The sequence below is a fragment of the Anopheles arabiensis genome, chromosome 2 (genome assembly GCF_016920715.1).
Source record: "Anopheles arabiensis isolate DONGOLA chromosome 2, AaraD3, whole genome shotgun sequence".
In the NCBI taxonomy this organism is placed as follows: domain Eukaryota; kingdom Metazoa; phylum Arthropoda; class Insecta; order Diptera; family Culicidae; genus Anopheles; species Anopheles arabiensis.
In genome coordinates, this window is record NC_053517.1 from 18,409,174 (window position 1) to 18,427,267 (window position 18,094).

Genomic DNA, 18,094 nt, shown 5'->3' on the forward strand with positions numbered 1-18,094 from the left:
TCCGGATGCGATATATAGGTTCAGTATCAGTTCCATGACCGGTATGGGTTCGTAGTTAGTCTCCGGTCCAGTATCAGTTCCAGGATCGCTATGTATACAGCATCAGTTCCAAAACAGGAAAGGCTTCGTCATCAGTTCCAACACCATGGCATGGCTACAGTACAAGTACAGTACAACTAAATTGTGATATTTAAAAAAAAACCCGAAACAAGCTGCTTTTTGAAGCATAAAAAATAGTACTTTTTTATTTTTCAGTTTTTCTTACCTTTTTCTTTGATCAGTAAAAAATAGTTAAAAAATTAAACTACCTTGATAGGAATACAAAAATTTGCTCTACCGTTGTGTGTGTGTTTTTCTTCTTCTTCTTCTTCTTCTTCCCTCCTCCTCTGCTGCTGTTCTTCTGTCTTTGCGCCCTTTCACTATTGGCTCTTACAGGAGGGAGGATGATGGGATGATGGCATCTCTTCCCTTTCTCTCCCTACCATCTCGCTGCAGCGATGTAATCTTCCTTCTCAACCACCTCGCGTTCAACAACACAGGACACGCACAACAACCCTTTCCATTAACATGATTTGCTTTTGTGTTTGCTGGTTTTGAGAGCGTTTTGCACACTTTTTTTATGCTTCGTGCATTTACATACCCACGCCGTTCGGGGCTGCATTTTACCTGCACTGCATATAACCTGCGTTTTGCGATGTTTGTCTCTTGTTTTGTCTATCTCTCTCTCTCTTTCTCTCTCTTGCTCTGTGTACGGGTTGTTGTTTTTTTATTTCTTCAATTTCCTTTGCTGTTTACTCATCATGGCTTGCTTGGGAAAATGAGTGGAAACCAAAGCTTGCCAACCAGAGCACACATGGCATGGCATACACACACACACTGTTGCACGGTTTCGATTTGCTAACCATGCGTCGTGAATGCGTCCTCTTTCTCTCTCTCTCTTAGCTTCTCTCCACTGGTGGTATCGGTTTACATTCTTCTTTGTCACTTTGTCGCTTCTCCTCACAAGCAGTTCTTTTTTATTTTTTTGCTGCATTTTTCTCACTTGCATGCTATAGTAGTTTCTTATTTTTCAGCAGCTTTTATGCTGTAGTTGTTATGCCCCCGATGTTATTTGCTTAGTTGTTGTTTGTTTGTTTGTTTTTATTTCTTTGCAATCGTTTCATTTTCATTTGTTTCTCTCTCTCTCTTTTTCTCTTTCTCTAAGTGTTATTCGTTTCATCATCGCAAAAGTTTTTTTTGTTACAATTATTTATGTGTATTTTGTTTGTTTTTTTTCATTCTTATTATTCCATTTTTTATATTTTATAATTTATTTTCACTAGAACCTACACTCTAAACTGTAAAAAAAGGGTCATCAAACTATGGGCGTCTACATTTTGGTCTATATAGACGGATGTAATAAAAAACAGCTAGAACAGTAATAAACCTCTAAATATTTTTGTTTTTTGTTTTCGTCTTCTTAGCTTTTCCTTCTTACACATGTATAATGTGTCTATGTGTGTGTGTGTGTGTGTGTGTTTGTTTGTTCTGTTTGCTTAAGAGTGTGTTGTTTTGTGTGTAAGTTTTTAACGGTTTGCGGCGCCCGATTGTTCCTAACCGTTGCTCCATTCTCGTGTGTGTTATTATTACTTTGCTTTTCATCATTATGATTATTATTCATTAATCTGTTTTAATTAGTTACTATTTATTGGCTAATAATTTTGCTTTGCGATTTGTTTTGTTTCTTTTTTTTATAGTCCCAATGTGTGGGTGTGTGTTTGTTTCTTGTGTATTATTGTATGTCCGTGTTTCTGTCTGGGGGAGTTTTGTTTTGCTGTTGTTCCTGCAACTATTCCAACCAAACAAAACTATACCTTTGCCTCATTTCTCACTATCCGTGCCACCCTTAAAGGGCCAGACCGAGATACCATGCGTTGGACGTAAACTGGACGTAAAAAAACGGGCATTATCTAACCTTCCATCCTTCAAGTTTGGCGCACACGAGCGGCAGTAGTGAACTGCAACACGAACCCGTTGCACGCGCATTGCGCTCGTTGAACATTATGCACAATGGTTGTAACAAAACCAAAATAAATACATACACACTTATTAACCGCTCGTTGTAAGTTGTAATACTTAAACGCTTCTTCATCCGAACGGAGAACAGAAAATAATAATAAAAGGATAATACAACAACAATAACAACAACAAGTTTTAAAAATCACGATAACAATTTAGGTAAAAATAAACAATTTTATGTAAAAAAAAACTTCAGTATTGCTAAAAAGATAACGATAGTGAGGGAACACTTTCACTTCACATACAAAACTAAACAAAAAAGCTCAATATGTCTTTTCCTCTATTATTAGTGCTATTAAACCCGAAGAAGAACAGTAGGCTTCGTCTTCAAACAAACGAGAACAGAAAAGGCAACAGAAATGTTAAATCCAATAAGAAAAATTGCATTTCCTATAAGATGAAGTGTGTTATGTTTTGCTTCGCTATTTCTTGCTTTCCCCCGGTTCTTTTTATCGTCTCTAATTGCATTGCGTACACTTAAATTGGTTGATTACACCTTTCGCAAACAGTTGATGCAACGCGCACGTGGTAAATGGCCGATTTTAGAAAAAAAAAACGTCTCCAAAGTAAGCGATACAAATTTTGTTTCCACTCGCAGCGTAAAACGACTGTTGTGTGACTGGAGCATTCTTTTTGTTGGGTTGGTTTTTGTTTTGTCCGCTCTTTTACTTCGCTCTTTTAGCTTTTAATTTTGTTTTGTTTTGTTTCGTTTGCCTTAGTCTTTTTAAAGTTTATATACTTTGTGTTCCGATTTGGTTGCTTATCGCCGTATTATCTCTCACCGATTTGTTTCCTTCTTCTTCTTCTTCTTCTTCTTGTTTTTCTTCTTCTTATCAATATCATTATTTATGGTGCACTTTCACAGGGATTTCAGCAGGTTGGCGAAGGGGTGCGTTTTCCGGTATTGTTCCATTGCTCGTTTCCCCGCTGTGTGTGTATGTGTTTTGTTGTTTCGTCGTTTTTAGTTTCGTTTGCGTGTCCGTTCTTCGCTTCTGTTTCGCGTGTTGTGTTTCGTTTGCTGTATGTTGGTTTTGTTTTTCATCATTTTTCTTCCGCTTTTGCTTCGTATTCTTGATTTATCTTTTAAATCTCACTTTGATCCACCAGGTTTAAGGTTTTTGTATTTTTTGAATGATTTAGTTTTTGTTAAAAAACGTCAGCTACAAGTATAAAAAACATCATTTCATCTTGATCTAAAGTTTTACACAATAATGCTGGTTAACGCGCATCTCATATAGTTTGTTTTTTTCAACCTGCCATCCCCTCCCTCCCACCTGTTCCCCTATTTGCTCACACAGTGTGTCTGGGCGATCTAGAGGAAGGCAGCGAACGGAAAGTGTACTAGTACTTAATACGGGCGAGGGTGTCTGTTTCGCTTCGTTATCAACCGACGACTGCGTATCCCAAATCAGACAGAGCTATTCCTGTGTGCCACCACCACATGAGCCATATATTGTGTAATTTCGCCGTTTAAGAAGTTGTTATTTTTGTGTGTGTGTGTTCGAATTTACTTTTCTTTAGTTTGCTCTCCACTTTCATTAATATTAACTTATTTTTCATTACTTTTTTGTTTATGTTCGTGTTATTATTTTGCACCTTTCTGTTCTTTTTCTTTTGTTGCTCAATTTCTCATTGTTCAACTGTTTGGATAGCATTCAATCGTACTGCTTTTCTTTCTGTTTTGCTTTATCTAGAATTATACTTTATTTGTTTGTTTGTTTTTTTTTGTTTTTCTTTGTCCTAATTTCAATCTTTTTTGTATTTGTTTTCTCTCTCTCTTCCCATGTCTTTGAAATATTTACGGGCCCAATTGTTTTGTTATCGAAATGGTGAAAGAGTCTATGTGTGCACGACGATGACGACGACGATGATGATATTGATGATGTGATGCAGCAAAATGGTTGCTTTCTGTTTGTTTGTTTTTCTTTTTGTTTCACGACGATTCTTCTTATATGCTGTTTATAGCTGCTTGTTTTCTTCCTCTTCTTTTTCTTCATTAGTTCTCTCTCTCTATATATATATATATTATTTCGTGGAAAAATTGCTCTAAAATTAGAATCCAAAATCTACTCAAAAGATTTATACGTCTTATTATATTCATTCCGATCTCTCAACGCCAAACACATGCATTAAACGCGGTGTGGGGAATTTAATTGCATTCCGCGCATGTCACTTGTTTCTGCCCCACCCGCAAAACGCTGCACTTTCAATGCATTTATGAACCAGTAGTATTAGTTGTTTATGCAACTTGTGTTAATTAGAAATCGGATTTTTGGTTTTTTGTTTATTTCGCTATACCTTTCACGCGTATGTGGTGTTCGCACCTCGAATGCCGTCTCTTTATGCTTACGCTCACCATGGACTATGTAAGGGGCGTGTGTGTAAGGGGGGCGGGCAGGGAGTTGTGTTTCTTGTTTCTGGTTTTGTTTATCAATGCATTTGACTATATTTTGCAGTGGGTTGTAGTATTATTGCATTGGACACATTGGACAGTAGTGTATCGTAGAGATTGAACAAACCGTTTTGCTGATCCATTTCCACACTGGTTGTTTTCCCGAATTGTATTTTTTTTTTTGCTGTTTACGTGCACGTGTTTATCTTAGTAAAATTTTATCCACTTTTTTTTACCAATATTTTATCGATTTTTTGTTGTTGTTGCTGCTGTATAACTTGTTACACGTTTAACACACACAGAGAGATGGCGCGAATGAGAAAGGTTTTTTTTTTTGGTTATTGGTTTGTTTTTTTTTTGGGAAGGAGTGAGGTGCGCAGTAAGAAAACGAGATTAACGAGCCATACAACAACATCAAGGATTTTGTCCATAGATAATAGGCTAGCTGGGGGAGGGTCTGGGGGGTTTTAGGGAATCGATGCACACGTGTTTTTTTTTTTATAAATTTCCATCCTATGTTCACCTCTCGCGTGGTTAGTATGTAGGTTATGTTATGTTTTGCTGCAACATTGTTTTCTATTAAACGGCTGAATGGTTGGTAGAGTTGGTAGTGTTGTGTTGTGTGTGGTTGTGTGTAGGGGGGGAGGAGAGGGGTTTGAACAGTGTAACTTTGAATGGTATTATTTTATCGTTATGTTATAAGCTGGTATAGCTTCACTTTCTCCTTCGCTTTCTGTTCTGCTTTTCCATTGCTTAAATTACACACAATCCGGGTGTATATGGTTCTATTTTATCTTCGTTTTTCTTATATCCTGTGGTAGGGGGTTTTATGATAGCTGCCAATGCAAGATATGAGTATGTAGGGAGGGGAGAGGGAGATGCGTTTGGTATCGCTTTTACTGTTTTTGTCTTAGAGTACGATCGTACTGCGTTGTGGGCCTTAGCCTGGGGAGTTCCGATCCGTGCTATTCTTTTCGCTTCTCTATCGCTACACTTCATAGATTGAGCGAACAAAACCTGACAAAGGACAGCTTCGGCTCTAACCTCCCAGAACAGAGCAAGCCGATATCTCTGGCTGGCTGGATGTGGTAGATGTGGAAATGATCTCTTTGCCTGCCTATTACAACATCAACCTTGCTCGATAAAGATTTTTCATTCCGTGTTTTATGTTTGCTCTTCATTTAACTAGATAACGTTGATTCGGGTATTGATTAGTACAAAAAATAGAGAAACGATAGCAACACTAAAACAATCATCACCTTTTCCCCTCAGTGTGTCACACCACTTTGCACCGAAGAACGTCCATCGGTTATTTCTACTATCCTTCGCCTGGGTTTGGATTAAAAGCGTCCCCTCTGTTTCTCTCTCTCTCTCTCTCTCTCTCTCTCTCTCTGTCTCTCTGTCTCTCTCTCTTTCTTTCTGTCTCTTACTGTGTTGTTGTATTGTATTTTTGGGTTTTATATCATCGCTGGGGATATCTGTACATGCTTCAGTAACATGTGGAGTCTGGTTATTGTATGGAGGTGAGAAAAAGCACAATTTCAAATTAGGAGTGGAACTCAAGATGGAAGTTTTCAATTGGAAAATCAAAAAACTAGCGAACAACAACCTCGCTAACGATAAAATGAGTACGGCTTTCCTTTCGCTTGGCGTTGCAGATCGCATTCAAAAGCAGGATTTAAATTAAACAATAAAATGGCCTGACTAGTGTGAATTCGTTGTCCAGTGGACTATTTAGTTTAGTACTATTTTGTAACAAGGGGGGGGGGTTTGCTGCATAAAGCCGGACTAAACAAGGGTGGGGGCTAAATGGCTAAATAGCGCATTTTTGGTAATGTTTTTTGTTTTTTGTTTTACAACAACACATGCCGTATTCAACTAACGAAGCCGCCGCCAATCGATTCGGGCCCAATCAAAACCTGGTTACCTTATCATTCCCATCCCCCAGTGAGCAATACAGTAATCGGCGAGCAAAAGGTACGCGAGAAGTTGTAACGTTTGTTTGTTTTGGCGTAGTAGTACAAAAATATATAATATACATATGTGTGTGTGTGTGTGTGTCTCCACTATACGAGTGTGTGTGTCTGAGCGGGGAGATGCCTTGGGAGGTTTGTTTTGTTTTTGTCACCCCCCAGAGTGCGTTGCACATGCACTTTGGAAGAAGGACGAGGAACCAACATTTGACTAGATCGGTTCCGTTTTTGCCACCCTTTGTTTCCTTTCTTATATAGGCCGCTACTAGGCGAACAAAAACTAAGCAACAATTAACGTATGCGAGGGCGCGTGGGAGAACGGGAAAAGGAGAGGGTGGAGAAAAACAAAACCAAACAAACTATTTTTTACTAAAGCTTTTTGGTTTGCCTTGGACAGCCTCGCGCAACAAACACTTACATTAAAAATCAATACTGTATCAGCGAATACTATCGTACAAAACGCATTTGGCCCAGGGCGGCTTGTAGCCGCTAGTGCGGTGTGGTTTAGCTAGTTTGCTTTAGCGTTTAATCCTTTTTGCGGTCACCTCGAATTTGCGATTTTGGGTACTAAATCTTAAAGCGTAAAACCAAATCTTTACAAACAACAACTGCCTTTTCACACGTAACCCGGTTAACCCCCATTTTGTCCCATCTCTTTAACAACACACTTTTTTGGTTTGGTCAGCTTTGCTTTTGTGTTTTTGGTTTTCATTGCACATTCCGGCTCACCTTGGCTGGGGTTCGGTCGGGGCAATGAAGAAAGTGGTGTGTGTGTGTGTGTGTGTGTCGTCGAAATATAATGCTTCAGAAATTTAGCTAATTTGTACTAAGCGTACTTGAATTGTGTGTACGAGTGTGTGTGTGTGTGTGACCCACTAGCTCTCTAAACCGAGGCGAGAAAATCATCCAGTTTCCTTGGCCCTCTCTCTCCCTCTCTTCACTAAAACGTTAAATTTAACACTGTCTTTCCGATGATGCCTTTGTCAGCCATAGCTTTTCCAAGTGCAATGAACACGGTGCAAACGAACACTTTTGTATGCATTTTGACACCCGCGCAGCAACAAGATGCGTTCGCAGGTTGTTTTACGGGGTACGAAACGTCCTTTTACAATGTTTGCTCTGGTAAGAAAGCTACCGCACGAACAGAACCCCGCACGTGTGTCTCTAGGACCTGGTTCACCAGGTTTGCACTAATTTCACTAAGAAGAATTTTACTAGAAACCTCGTTGAAGTTGTATTTTCTTGATGTGTCGCGTTTGACCACCGGCGGTCCCGACCGTACCAAATGGGCCCGTGGGCCTGGCCTGGTACGAGCTCATGGGCCCCGCGGCGCGGCATTGGAAAGGTTGGTGCACAAAAATATAATAACGTTTCTGTTTTCTCTCTTTCTCTCTCTATGCGTGTGTCCGTGTCCGTGTGTGTGTTTCTCTCGCATCCGTTTGGTGGTACACGCACGCACGCACGCACTTGATATCTCGGGGGGGTGGGGATGGCATGTTCTAGCTTTTGTCTTTAGTTGGGGGGAGATAAAGTGGGGGAGCAGTTTTAAAAATGTATCTACTGTTTTATGCACTATCGGATAGAAAAATATACTAACACTGCTGCTCCGCTACGTGATTGGGAGAGCTGCTCTCGCCGCCGTGGTAGTCATTCGCTTGTCGTTTCTCCCTTCTCCCAGTAGCAGCAGTATTTGAACACCCCCTTTTTGTTTTGCTGTTTACACTGCTTTTTTTAAAAAAAGGGGAACGTCGGACGATAACGGTTTAATATAGTTCTACGGTAAAAGGTTATCCATAAGCATTGCGCTGTAGTTATGTATCGGTTAATTTTTGCACGGGTTTTTTTTTGTTTCGTTCACGATGGAAGAAGGTTACGCTCTCTGTTCGAGGCGAAGCGCGCCCGCTGTTGCCAAAACTCGTGTATCGAGCGGTTTTGTGCACGGTTTGGTAAGACTGTAGCTGTGGCCCACTCGAGAACGTATTATTCTGATAACGCGCAGTAAGCAGCTAGCACATGCATGAGATCGGGAGTCTCATTCTTCCATTGGGTTTTGTTTCAGCATCGCTCTGTTTCTGTTCTACACACAGCACAATTAACTATGCTCATTCGTTCGTGTTTCGTTAAAATGTGTTCAAATCTCTTCTTTTTGCCTATCGCTTCCCCCTGTGTCTGACTACACACGCAAGCAAATTAAGCCATTTCATTTTTGTTTCATAATTTTCTCTTCATAATTCGCATTTGCCGCTTCAAATTATTCGCTCACTTGCCACCATCATTTGCACTCATTTAACGCACACATTCCATTTACATCATGTTACAACAATTAAATTGAACTCAAACTCAATCTGGAACTAACAGTAACTCTGGATGCAAAAATGGGCGAGGGGATTGTAAAAAAATATATGTATATATGCTACGGAGAGCAAGCGCTTGCTACTACTAGTAGTAGTATTAGTGTGTCTCTACTGATTTGTCTACATAGAAAACGGACTTTTTGTACTGGCCTACCTTAAAAACGTATTCAACAATTTATGCTAAAACTAAAGCGACAGCGCGCGAACGAAATCGATATTTAACGTATCCCGCAACTAAGCCACCCGTTTGCTTTTCTGACCTACGGAAAGGGTTTTTTTGTGTGGGGGTTTTTTAAGTTAATTCGCTAGCTAAATAGTGTTCTTTAAAGATAGTAGCTAAGAAACTTCGTTTAAAAACGTACTTTTGTTGATTTTGCTATTATTATTTTTTATGAGAGTCTAGCGCAAGGAGCATTACCTTTGTCTTTTAGAGTTTTTGTTGTTGTTGTTGTTGTTGTTGCGTATCTTTAAATATAAAACTGTTTTACATACACCAAATACATTCTCTCACACACACGCGCAATTTCCTCAACAGAATGATGCCGTTAAGTCTGTTTTATGCAAAGAGTTTACCTACATTCACAGTTGCGTATTTATTGCGCACACAACCACGGTGGTGCGTATCACCAGTGCGGTACAAAATGATTAGAACAAGCAGGAAAAAAAAACATTCATCACTTTCGGTGACTTTAAGTTTGGCTGCTGATCATCATATACGCCCGGTTGCGTGCTTTCTCCCTTCCTACCGTGCGCGCGCCCTAATCTGGGAGAATAGGGCGCACACGTTCGTACCTTCGGCTAGATGCTTAGCGTCATTATTTAGCGTGCCTTCCTTCTTACTTATTAAGGAATAATACCAGGCGCAGCAATCGAACACACTAAACACGCGGCAACCCCCGTGTTCCTATTTGCTGACAACTAGAAAGCTGTGTAACGATGGAGCTGTGGCATTCACTCTTTCACAACTCTCTTTCTCGCAAATCGTTCATTACTTTAGCCATGATATATAACAGGGGGGGGGGGGTTTGATTAGCGTACTTCTTTTGGTTTAAAGGTTTAAAGGTTTTATAAAAACACGTCTTTTACACTTTTATTCATATTCGAAATAAGCCGAGCGCGAGCAAAACATCGGGTTGGAGTGTTTCGTTCGCGGGTAGCCCCAGCTACTTTTTACTGCGCAAATATCGTTTGCTGGGAAAAAAGTAGTATATTACACGGTGCGATCGTCTGAATTGCAATAAGGTGGTTTGCTATGTTACAATCAACCGGTAAGGTTGTGTTTGGTATGTGTGTGTGTGTCTGTATTGTTTTAATTAGTTGCCCACTATTATTCACATCAGCAAACAGCGCGATAAGTTGCTTGCTTGCTTGCTTTTCATAGTCGAACAAAGGATGATGGCGCTACGGGTTTAACTAGAATTGTTTCCTTTGCGTGTCTCTCGAAATAAGAGGCCGCTCTAAAAAAAAACACACAGGACATTTTACAAAATTCCTACTCGCAAAGGACGATTGATATGATCATGCAAGTCGCTTTGAAGAAATCGTAAACATAATGCTAGCAATTAAACTATGTTCGCACAGTGACGCGTTTCACACATTTCAGTAAAAAAGTGTCTACAGTCTATACTTATCCACAATCAGCAGCGCTGGTCGCGGTTCAATATTGCTAAAAGATTTCAATTATTTAGTATTACTTTTGTTTCACTATCTACGCTACCTGTGGGTCCAAGTGTTGTGGCTCTGATTTTGAGAACGGAAATATAAAACAAACTTAAAAAAAATCGATGGCCAACTGACGCCACCATTCCAAATCTATCTCGCTTGCTATATATCTACACCAGTCTAAATGTATGCTGCTGCTATATAAGCGCACGATATACATATATACGTTTTGTTTTATATGTTTATGTATATCAATCCTTATGTATTAGTTTATACGATTTTTATCTAGATCAGATCGTTTGCTTTTTTTGCCGGCTGTGTTTTTATGCATCCGCGGCCTTCCACACGTACGCGCGGTACATACACACACACACACAAACACTGAAACGTGAGCTTGATTTTCGATAGGGGTTGAAAGCACGTTTACACTAATTGAATAGAAAAAGGTATGCGTTTAACGTACAAAGATTTTGACTTTCGGCTGCGGCAATAGAATGCCGAGCCGTTTTGTTTTTGTATGTGTTTTTAAGCAGTTTGCATATTTCACCACCGCGCTTTATTATACAGGTGGTTTGTTTCCCCCCACCTTCTGCTAGCCACTCGGCTGATGGCATGCGGTCGTTGCAAAAGTACATCTACAAGATTTCAACCGTAAACCGTGGCGTAAACCTAACCGGATAACGTAAAACACATCTATAAAAAGCCATCGGCCTGATCACTCGGCTTGCTGAGGCAATGCAGATATGAGAACTGGCTGTGAAGAGGGAGGGGGGGCGGAGAGAGTCATGGCAATTTAAAAAAACACAGAAATTAAACTCATCCAGACACCTCCCTCCCCTTTTCTTCGCTTTTGCCCGAACAACGTTTGTTAAGTAAGTACCTACAACTTCTAATCAATACTATAGACAATTCGTTCTCTCCCCTTCCCCCCCAGTGTTTGTTGTACGGTGTCGATCCTGGTCGTCGCTTCAGGAGGATCACAAGCTTTTTACATTGTTTTTTGTTGTTATTTTTGTTTAAATAGTCTACCAATTATTGGTTCTTTAAAAAATGTCAACAAGAGAACATCATGTACCTTCTGTTGCGCGCACCGCGCGGATAAGCGCACCAGGGGCGGCAACAGCAGGGTCGAATATTGCAACTGCTACCGTTGTCCTTTGTCATTTGTGGTGAAAACTATGCTAGAGAGATACTTCGGGCCAAATAGATAGACGAGTCGTGCTAACCGCACCGGGTCTGAAAATGTGTCCCGATCGTGCAAGGCTAGACGCGATCGTTCTCTTGCCGCTCAGGGGAATTTTGATGCGCATCAACGTGTTTTTCTGATTTTTGTTTTTGTTCTGCTCTCCCCAACTACTACAAAAAGGTACAAAAAGGTTCGTGTAAGCCTATTACAGCGATAACACATGGCGGCCTAAATCAAGGCATTATTTGCTGCTGTTACTGCTGCTGCTATGCACATTGCGATGGCGCGCGCGCTGTTTGTTTTTCTTTTCTTTTTATAAGACCTAATATTTCACTACGGTTGTATTGCAAATGGTTAACTATATAAAAATATTACTTTTCTTTAGTATTAATGTAGCCCTATTTTTTATCACAAAAATCGTACCCTTCTGCCTGACGTAGGGGGGTGTTGTGTGGAGATGTGTATCTTGCAACGAGAGTTGCTTGTCGAAGGTTTGCTTTAAAGATTTTGACCCCGTGAAGCGGGTTCGGTCACCTTCGTGAGAATCTGCGCGAAGAAGGGCAACCTGCGTCATGAGCCAGCCCTAGCAAAGTATCCGCCGTACAATGTGTTTCCTTGCCAATATTTACAGGGTGCATCATAACAACGACCTAAGGTCCTTGAATCGATCGGTCGATTTGTTTTGATCTTCTAACAGAAGTGTCGCTCTCTCGCTCGTTTTTATTATTTGGTTTTGTTTTGTTTTTAAACCCCGACAAAGTTCACTGCATTGGGATTCTACTAAAAGTATAAATATTAAAATGAATTGGGCTACCGTGTTTCGTCGAACGCATGCTCTGGTTTTGAAAGAAACCAGCATTAACGCAAAACCAACCTAGAATCGCTAGAAACAACGCTTGTGTATCTGTGTTTGTGTTTTTTTTACATATCAGAGAGTTCTGGTTTGATTATAAAAGGTGGTTTGTTTTGAGTTTAGAGTAGAAAATTGCACATACAACTAAGTAACGTATGCCCCCCATCCTCTCGCGAGGCTTCTCAAATTCAACTGCTAGAGTAGGTAGGAATCGTTGGAAAGGGTATTTTCCTAATCCGATAGCCGAAGAGGCACACCCCCTAACACTTATCCATACCTCTTACGGACTTCCGTCGGTGGTGGGAGTAATCGACTGCAGCTTAGCAAGGCGTTGCTTAAGAAGGTCTTCTTTCTTGACGCCAGCCATGCCGGCAACGGTGCTAAGGCCGCCGATACTGTTGCTGCTGCTGCTGCCGCTACTGCCACTGCCGACGACGGCGGCCGCTGCCATCGCTGAATGATGATGGTACTGATCAATGGAACTGCAACGATTGAACGAGGACGAAGACGTGGGCGACACGAGCGCCGACGCACCACTGCCAACACCACCACCACCCCCACTGCCGCTGGCCGCTGCTCCAAAGCGCGACTGCAGGTGATGGTGGTATGAGCCACCGGTGCCACCTCCACCATGCGTTGCCACGTGCGACAGGGCCGACGCGGGCGTGGACGCAGACGCTGACAGGGACAGTGGACGGGTGCTTAGCTGCTGCTGCTGCTGGTGGTGCTGCTGTTGGTGCTGGTGGTGGTGATGATGGTGTCGCGCCGTTCTGGACGACAGTCCGCCGGCAAAGCCAGCCGCTCCGCTGCCGGTGCCGGTTCCAGCAGTGCTGGCAGCCCAGGGAAACGAAGGCGGCGGTGGTACGTAGCTGGCAGAGCCGGCAAATCCGGCATTAGTGCCGCTGCCACCATAGTAGAGTCCGGCGGAAAGGGTCGTGGCGCTAGTGCCGGTGGATAGCGATGGGAGGCTATCGGTCGGTGCGGCGCAGCCGAGTGTACCGGCGGCACTGCCGCCAGCTCCACCACCCGCCCGCGCCGCCGCCGGCGTCCTAGCAGTTGCAGTTGAAATTGATCGGGGCTGTTGGCGTTAACACCAACGAAAGGGCACTGCCCGGGGCCGGTCCGCGCCCTCCTTAACCAGGGGCTTGTGGTACTCGCGGCCTTCGCGCGAGTGAATTAAACCCCAGCACTGCTCGCAATAATACTGTCGGGGAGGGAGAAAAAGAGAGAGAGAGAGAGAGATAGAGAGAGAAAAAAGGAGATGGGTTAGGTAAGCAAGCAAAAGTAAAACCGAAAAAAGGCAGCAGGCAGCGCAAGTGATCCCCTCCTACCTGTAGACAGGTGACGTTGGCGCAGAAGAAAGGTGCAAACTTTCCACCGCACCGCTGGCCGTGACACTCGTCGCACATTTGGTCGTCCAAAACGTACGGTTTCACCTCGACACGTTTATCGATGTCGCCATGCTGCAGCTGGACGAAACGGGCTGAGATGGCGGCGATGTAGCTCTGCTGGTTCGAGAACGCAACACGTCCGGCGCCCTACAAACAAAACAAAACATCGTTCATTTAGGAAATGTGGTGGGTGGATGTGCTGGAGGCAATTCACTTACCTTCGGGTACTTCAGTTCCGGATCGGTGTCGATACCAGCGTAGCATACACCACCATACAAGCGATCCATTATCATGGCCAGTTCATCTAAAACACGGGGTAGAAGAACGCAAAATTATTATCGATGACGATTTTAGCCGAAAGGTGCTCTACCGCACTGTCTCTCTCTCTCTGTGCTCTTGCGGGCACTTACAAGCTTTCAACGGTCTCGGAACACCCCCGACAAAGACGGTTTTGCGCGGATCGAGCGGCATCGAGGCGTCCAGCACGAAGTCGGCATCCGCCAGCCGCCAGGGACGGATTTGCACCGCTTTGTTCTTGATCGTCGGCGATGAGACGGTGATGTAGAGCTTGTCGTCATCCGGGACGCACGTTTCGATCAGCTTCTGCACGCCGCGCTCCTCCTGCGAACGACAAATAACGAAAATGATAATAAAAAAAAAACACTCCCAGTGAGTAACGGAGAGGACGACTACCGCGAGGAAAACAATTTGCCAGGATTAATCGCTTGAAAAATCGCCTCATCGTTGCCATTCACGATCCATGCTCAAATGCGCACGTGGTTCAGCGCGCGATTGTTCTTGGACGCTGGGGCTGGTGGCCACCCATAAAAGAGAGAGAGAGAGAGCAGGAATCAAATCGCCCCGAAAAATACTTGTCATCAATCTTGGCCCCCTTGTGCTGGCGCGGGCGCACAACACCACTACCCCATCGGACTTTTGCTTCAATTATCATCGCATCAGTCGTGGGTTAGTGTCATCGCTCAGTCGCAACGAACCGTGCATACGGTTCAGGGTGTTCTCCCCCGTCTTCTCCCTGTGTGCCGCCTTTAAACCCCGTCGACCGCTCCCGAGGAGAATCGCTTCGGAGTCGCACAATCGCTAGTTTTTTTTCCCTCAACCTCCGGATCCGCGCCCTTTTTTTTGCACCGCTGTATGTCGGGGCGGGAAAGATCATTTAAATAATGAGATTTTTTCCTCCAATTAATCTTCTCCTTTTCATGTTGTGTCTCTCGTTACATAGAGCGGCCGGGGGACGGCTTTTTTTGTACTGTGCTTCTTACCACCATGGCCTCGATATCATCAGGTAGGTGAAAGCTAGGTATAGAAAGCGCAGACAGAACGACGACCAAGACACCAGCCCCCGAGAGTGGTGGAACGTGTGGTCATTTTCCTTCGCAGAGACGACGACGACGACGACGACTATGAACGGTCCATTACTGTCTGCGCGGGGCCCGATGGCCCGATACGGACGGTTGGCAATGGTGGGCTGTCAAATTAATTTAATTAAAATGTCTCTCGAGGACCCCACCAGCCCTGTTGTTAGCCGTGCAGCCCAGCATCCGCCGGACTTTCATTACGCATCGAGAGTAAGACGTTTCGTTGCGCGCTTCCCTTGCTCCCTTTTCTCGTTCCTTTCGTGGCCCGAGCGGTACTTTTTTTGGAAGGGGTATTGAATTCTACTATCTTTGAGAACCTTTTTTTAAGGAGGGTAATTGCTTCATCAAGATTAAACCATCCGCTGCGTTCGATTGGGGTACATTTTAATAAATTCAGACCGTAAATGAGAGGTGTTGGCACCACTGCCATCGTTCCAAAAATGTTTGACGGGCTCGGGAGTGATGGCACCACTGCTCTCATATAGGATGGCGGGGACTGGGGCATGATGGCATCACTGCCGAGGCATTGAACAGAAGAAACGTGCGCGGCGGCTGAAAGCGATGATTACCATCAGGTAACCCGAAAGAAGAGGGGAAAGCGCCAAAAAACTAACGCGTCATCGGGCAGTTGAATCAAAAAAGGGGGATAGGAAGCACGCCTTTTTTGAGCGCTTCGTTTTGGTGCGATATATTTGGTCTTGGACAATAAAATAAGTGAATTACCAATAAAGCAGCTGCAAAAACGTGCTTGTGTGAAAACCTTTTTTTTTCTGTGATTCTACTCGAACATTTCTCAAAAAAGGCGTGAAAATTTCGTTTTTCACCAAACAGTGTTGAGTGCGAGAATTTCATTTCTCGATAACAGCGTGAAAATTTAGTTTCACGAAAGCGGTGCGAACTTCATTTTTTCATCGATGGATGATAGTGGAAAAAGTGTTCGTGCTCCGAGCTCGCGTAGTTCCCGGTCGCAGTCATGGGAAATTGCAAGAGTGCAGAATAACCAGGAGCTCGAGCGACGCCTTCTAGATTTGGAGGAGAGACGGCTGAGGATGAAAATGCGGCTGCTCGTGTTGATGGAATTTCACTCAACTCTCAATTGCTTAAGGGACCAGATTTATTGGCCCTCTTGCCCGGAGTGCTTTGCAAATTCCGTCAGGGATGCATCGCATTCGGTGGAGACATTGAAAAAATGTTCCACCAAATAAGAATAAGAGAAAATGACAAACATGCACAGAGATTCTTGTTCCGTTTTGATGCCAATTCTGAACCTGACGTTTATATCATGGACGTTGCCACCTTTGGGGCGGCTTGCTCGCCATGTTCCGCGCAATTTATTATGCAACGCAATGCGGAAGAGCATCGAAGCGCATGGCCTGCAGCAGCTGCTGCCATAATGAAGAGTACATATATGGACGACTATTTAGACAGCTCTGATACAGTAGCAGAAGCATCAAGTCTAGCGCTACAAGTACGCCATATTCATGCTAATGCAGGGTTCAACATGCGGAATTGGATGAGTAATCATCAAGAAGTACTGGAAGCGCTCGGTGAGAGTCACGACCGCCGCGAAATGAATATTGAGTGTGACACCGAGCCAGAACACCGTGTCCTGGGTGTAAAATGGAAACCGAACGAAGATGTGTTTCTGTATTCCACTGAATGGAGAGAGGACTTGAAGCCATATGTGGAAAAAGGCCAAATACCAACTAAGCGAATCGCTTTAAGCATTATTATGAGTTTATTTGACCCATTGGGCTTGCTAGCTCCATATCTGGTGCACGGAAGAATCCTGGTGCAAGATTTGTGGAGAGCTGGAATGAACTGGGACGACCCAATGGGCGATGCCGAATTTACCAAGTGGAAGCGTTGGATTGAACTAATTAGTAAAATTGGTAAACTCAAAATTCCGCGCCACTACTTTGCTGGAGCTTCAATACCAATTGAGCAAAAACTACAGTTACACATATTCTGCGATGCGAGTGAGTCAGGATATGGTTGTGTGGCTTACTTTCGAGCGGAATTGGAAGACGGAATACATTGCACGTTAATAATGGCCAAAAGTAAAGTGGCCCCTTTGAAATGCCAATCCATTCCACGTTTGGAACTGCTGGCAGCGCTGCTAGGAGCACGAATGATGAACTCCATTTGCGAAAACCATACGATCACATTTTCTAGAAAGTTCATACATACCGATTCAGAGGTAGTCTTATCCTGGATCCGATCACAACATCGTAATTATAAACAATACGTTGCTTGCCGGGTCGGAGAGATACTGACGCTCACCGAACCAAAAGAATGGCGTCACGTACCAACAAAAGAAAATGTCGCTGATTGTTTAACAAAGTGGAATAAGGACACTGAACCTGATAACAACGGCAGATGGTTCAAAGGTAGTGATTTTCTCTACCTTCCGGAAGATCAATGGCCAAAACAAAAAAATATTTATGAAACGAAGGAGGAGCTTAGAGCATACCTTTTGTTGCATCACATCGAGACTCCTAGAAATGTAATAGATGTTTCCCGGTTTTCCAAATGGAGAGTGTTGCTGCGAACGGTTGCCATAGTATCTCGTTTCATTAACAATTGCCGTCGACGATTGAAACAACTTGCAATAGAAACTATCAGAGCAGGCCGGAATGTAACAAACAAAATAATTCGAAATGTAACAACAGAATTCGTGCCTTTACGACAAGCTGAGTATGAAGTTGCAGAAAGGAACATTATACGATGGACTCAGAGCGAATGTTTTCCTGATGAAATTCGAACTTTACTTCACAATCGTGATGAACCAGCTTCCGAAAACTGGCAGTACATAGAGAGATGTAGCCCTCTTTACAAGTTAACTCCAT

General features: G+C 43.2%; 1 protein-coding gene across 5 annotated transcripts in view; it reads right to left on the reverse strand.

Moving 5' to 3' along the window:
• Positions 1-1,008: 1,008 nt before the first annotated feature.
• The window catches only part of LOC120895440 (translational regulator orb2), a 244,249-nt gene continuing 227,163 nt past the window's right edge, over positions 1,009-18,094 (reverse strand). For 4 of the 5 annotated variants that reach the window (XM_040298802.1, XM_040298803.1, XM_040298804.1 and 1 more), the window contains 4 exons: positions 14,280-14,490; positions 14,088-14,173; positions 13,810-14,016; positions 13,566-13,682 (listed from right to left, as the gene is read on the reverse strand). In XM_040298802.1, the coding sequence (XP_040154736.1) occupies positions 13,566-13,682; positions 13,810-14,016; positions 14,088-14,173; positions 14,280-14,490 (621 nt within the window). The other variant, XM_040298806.1, reaches the window with a different exon arrangement.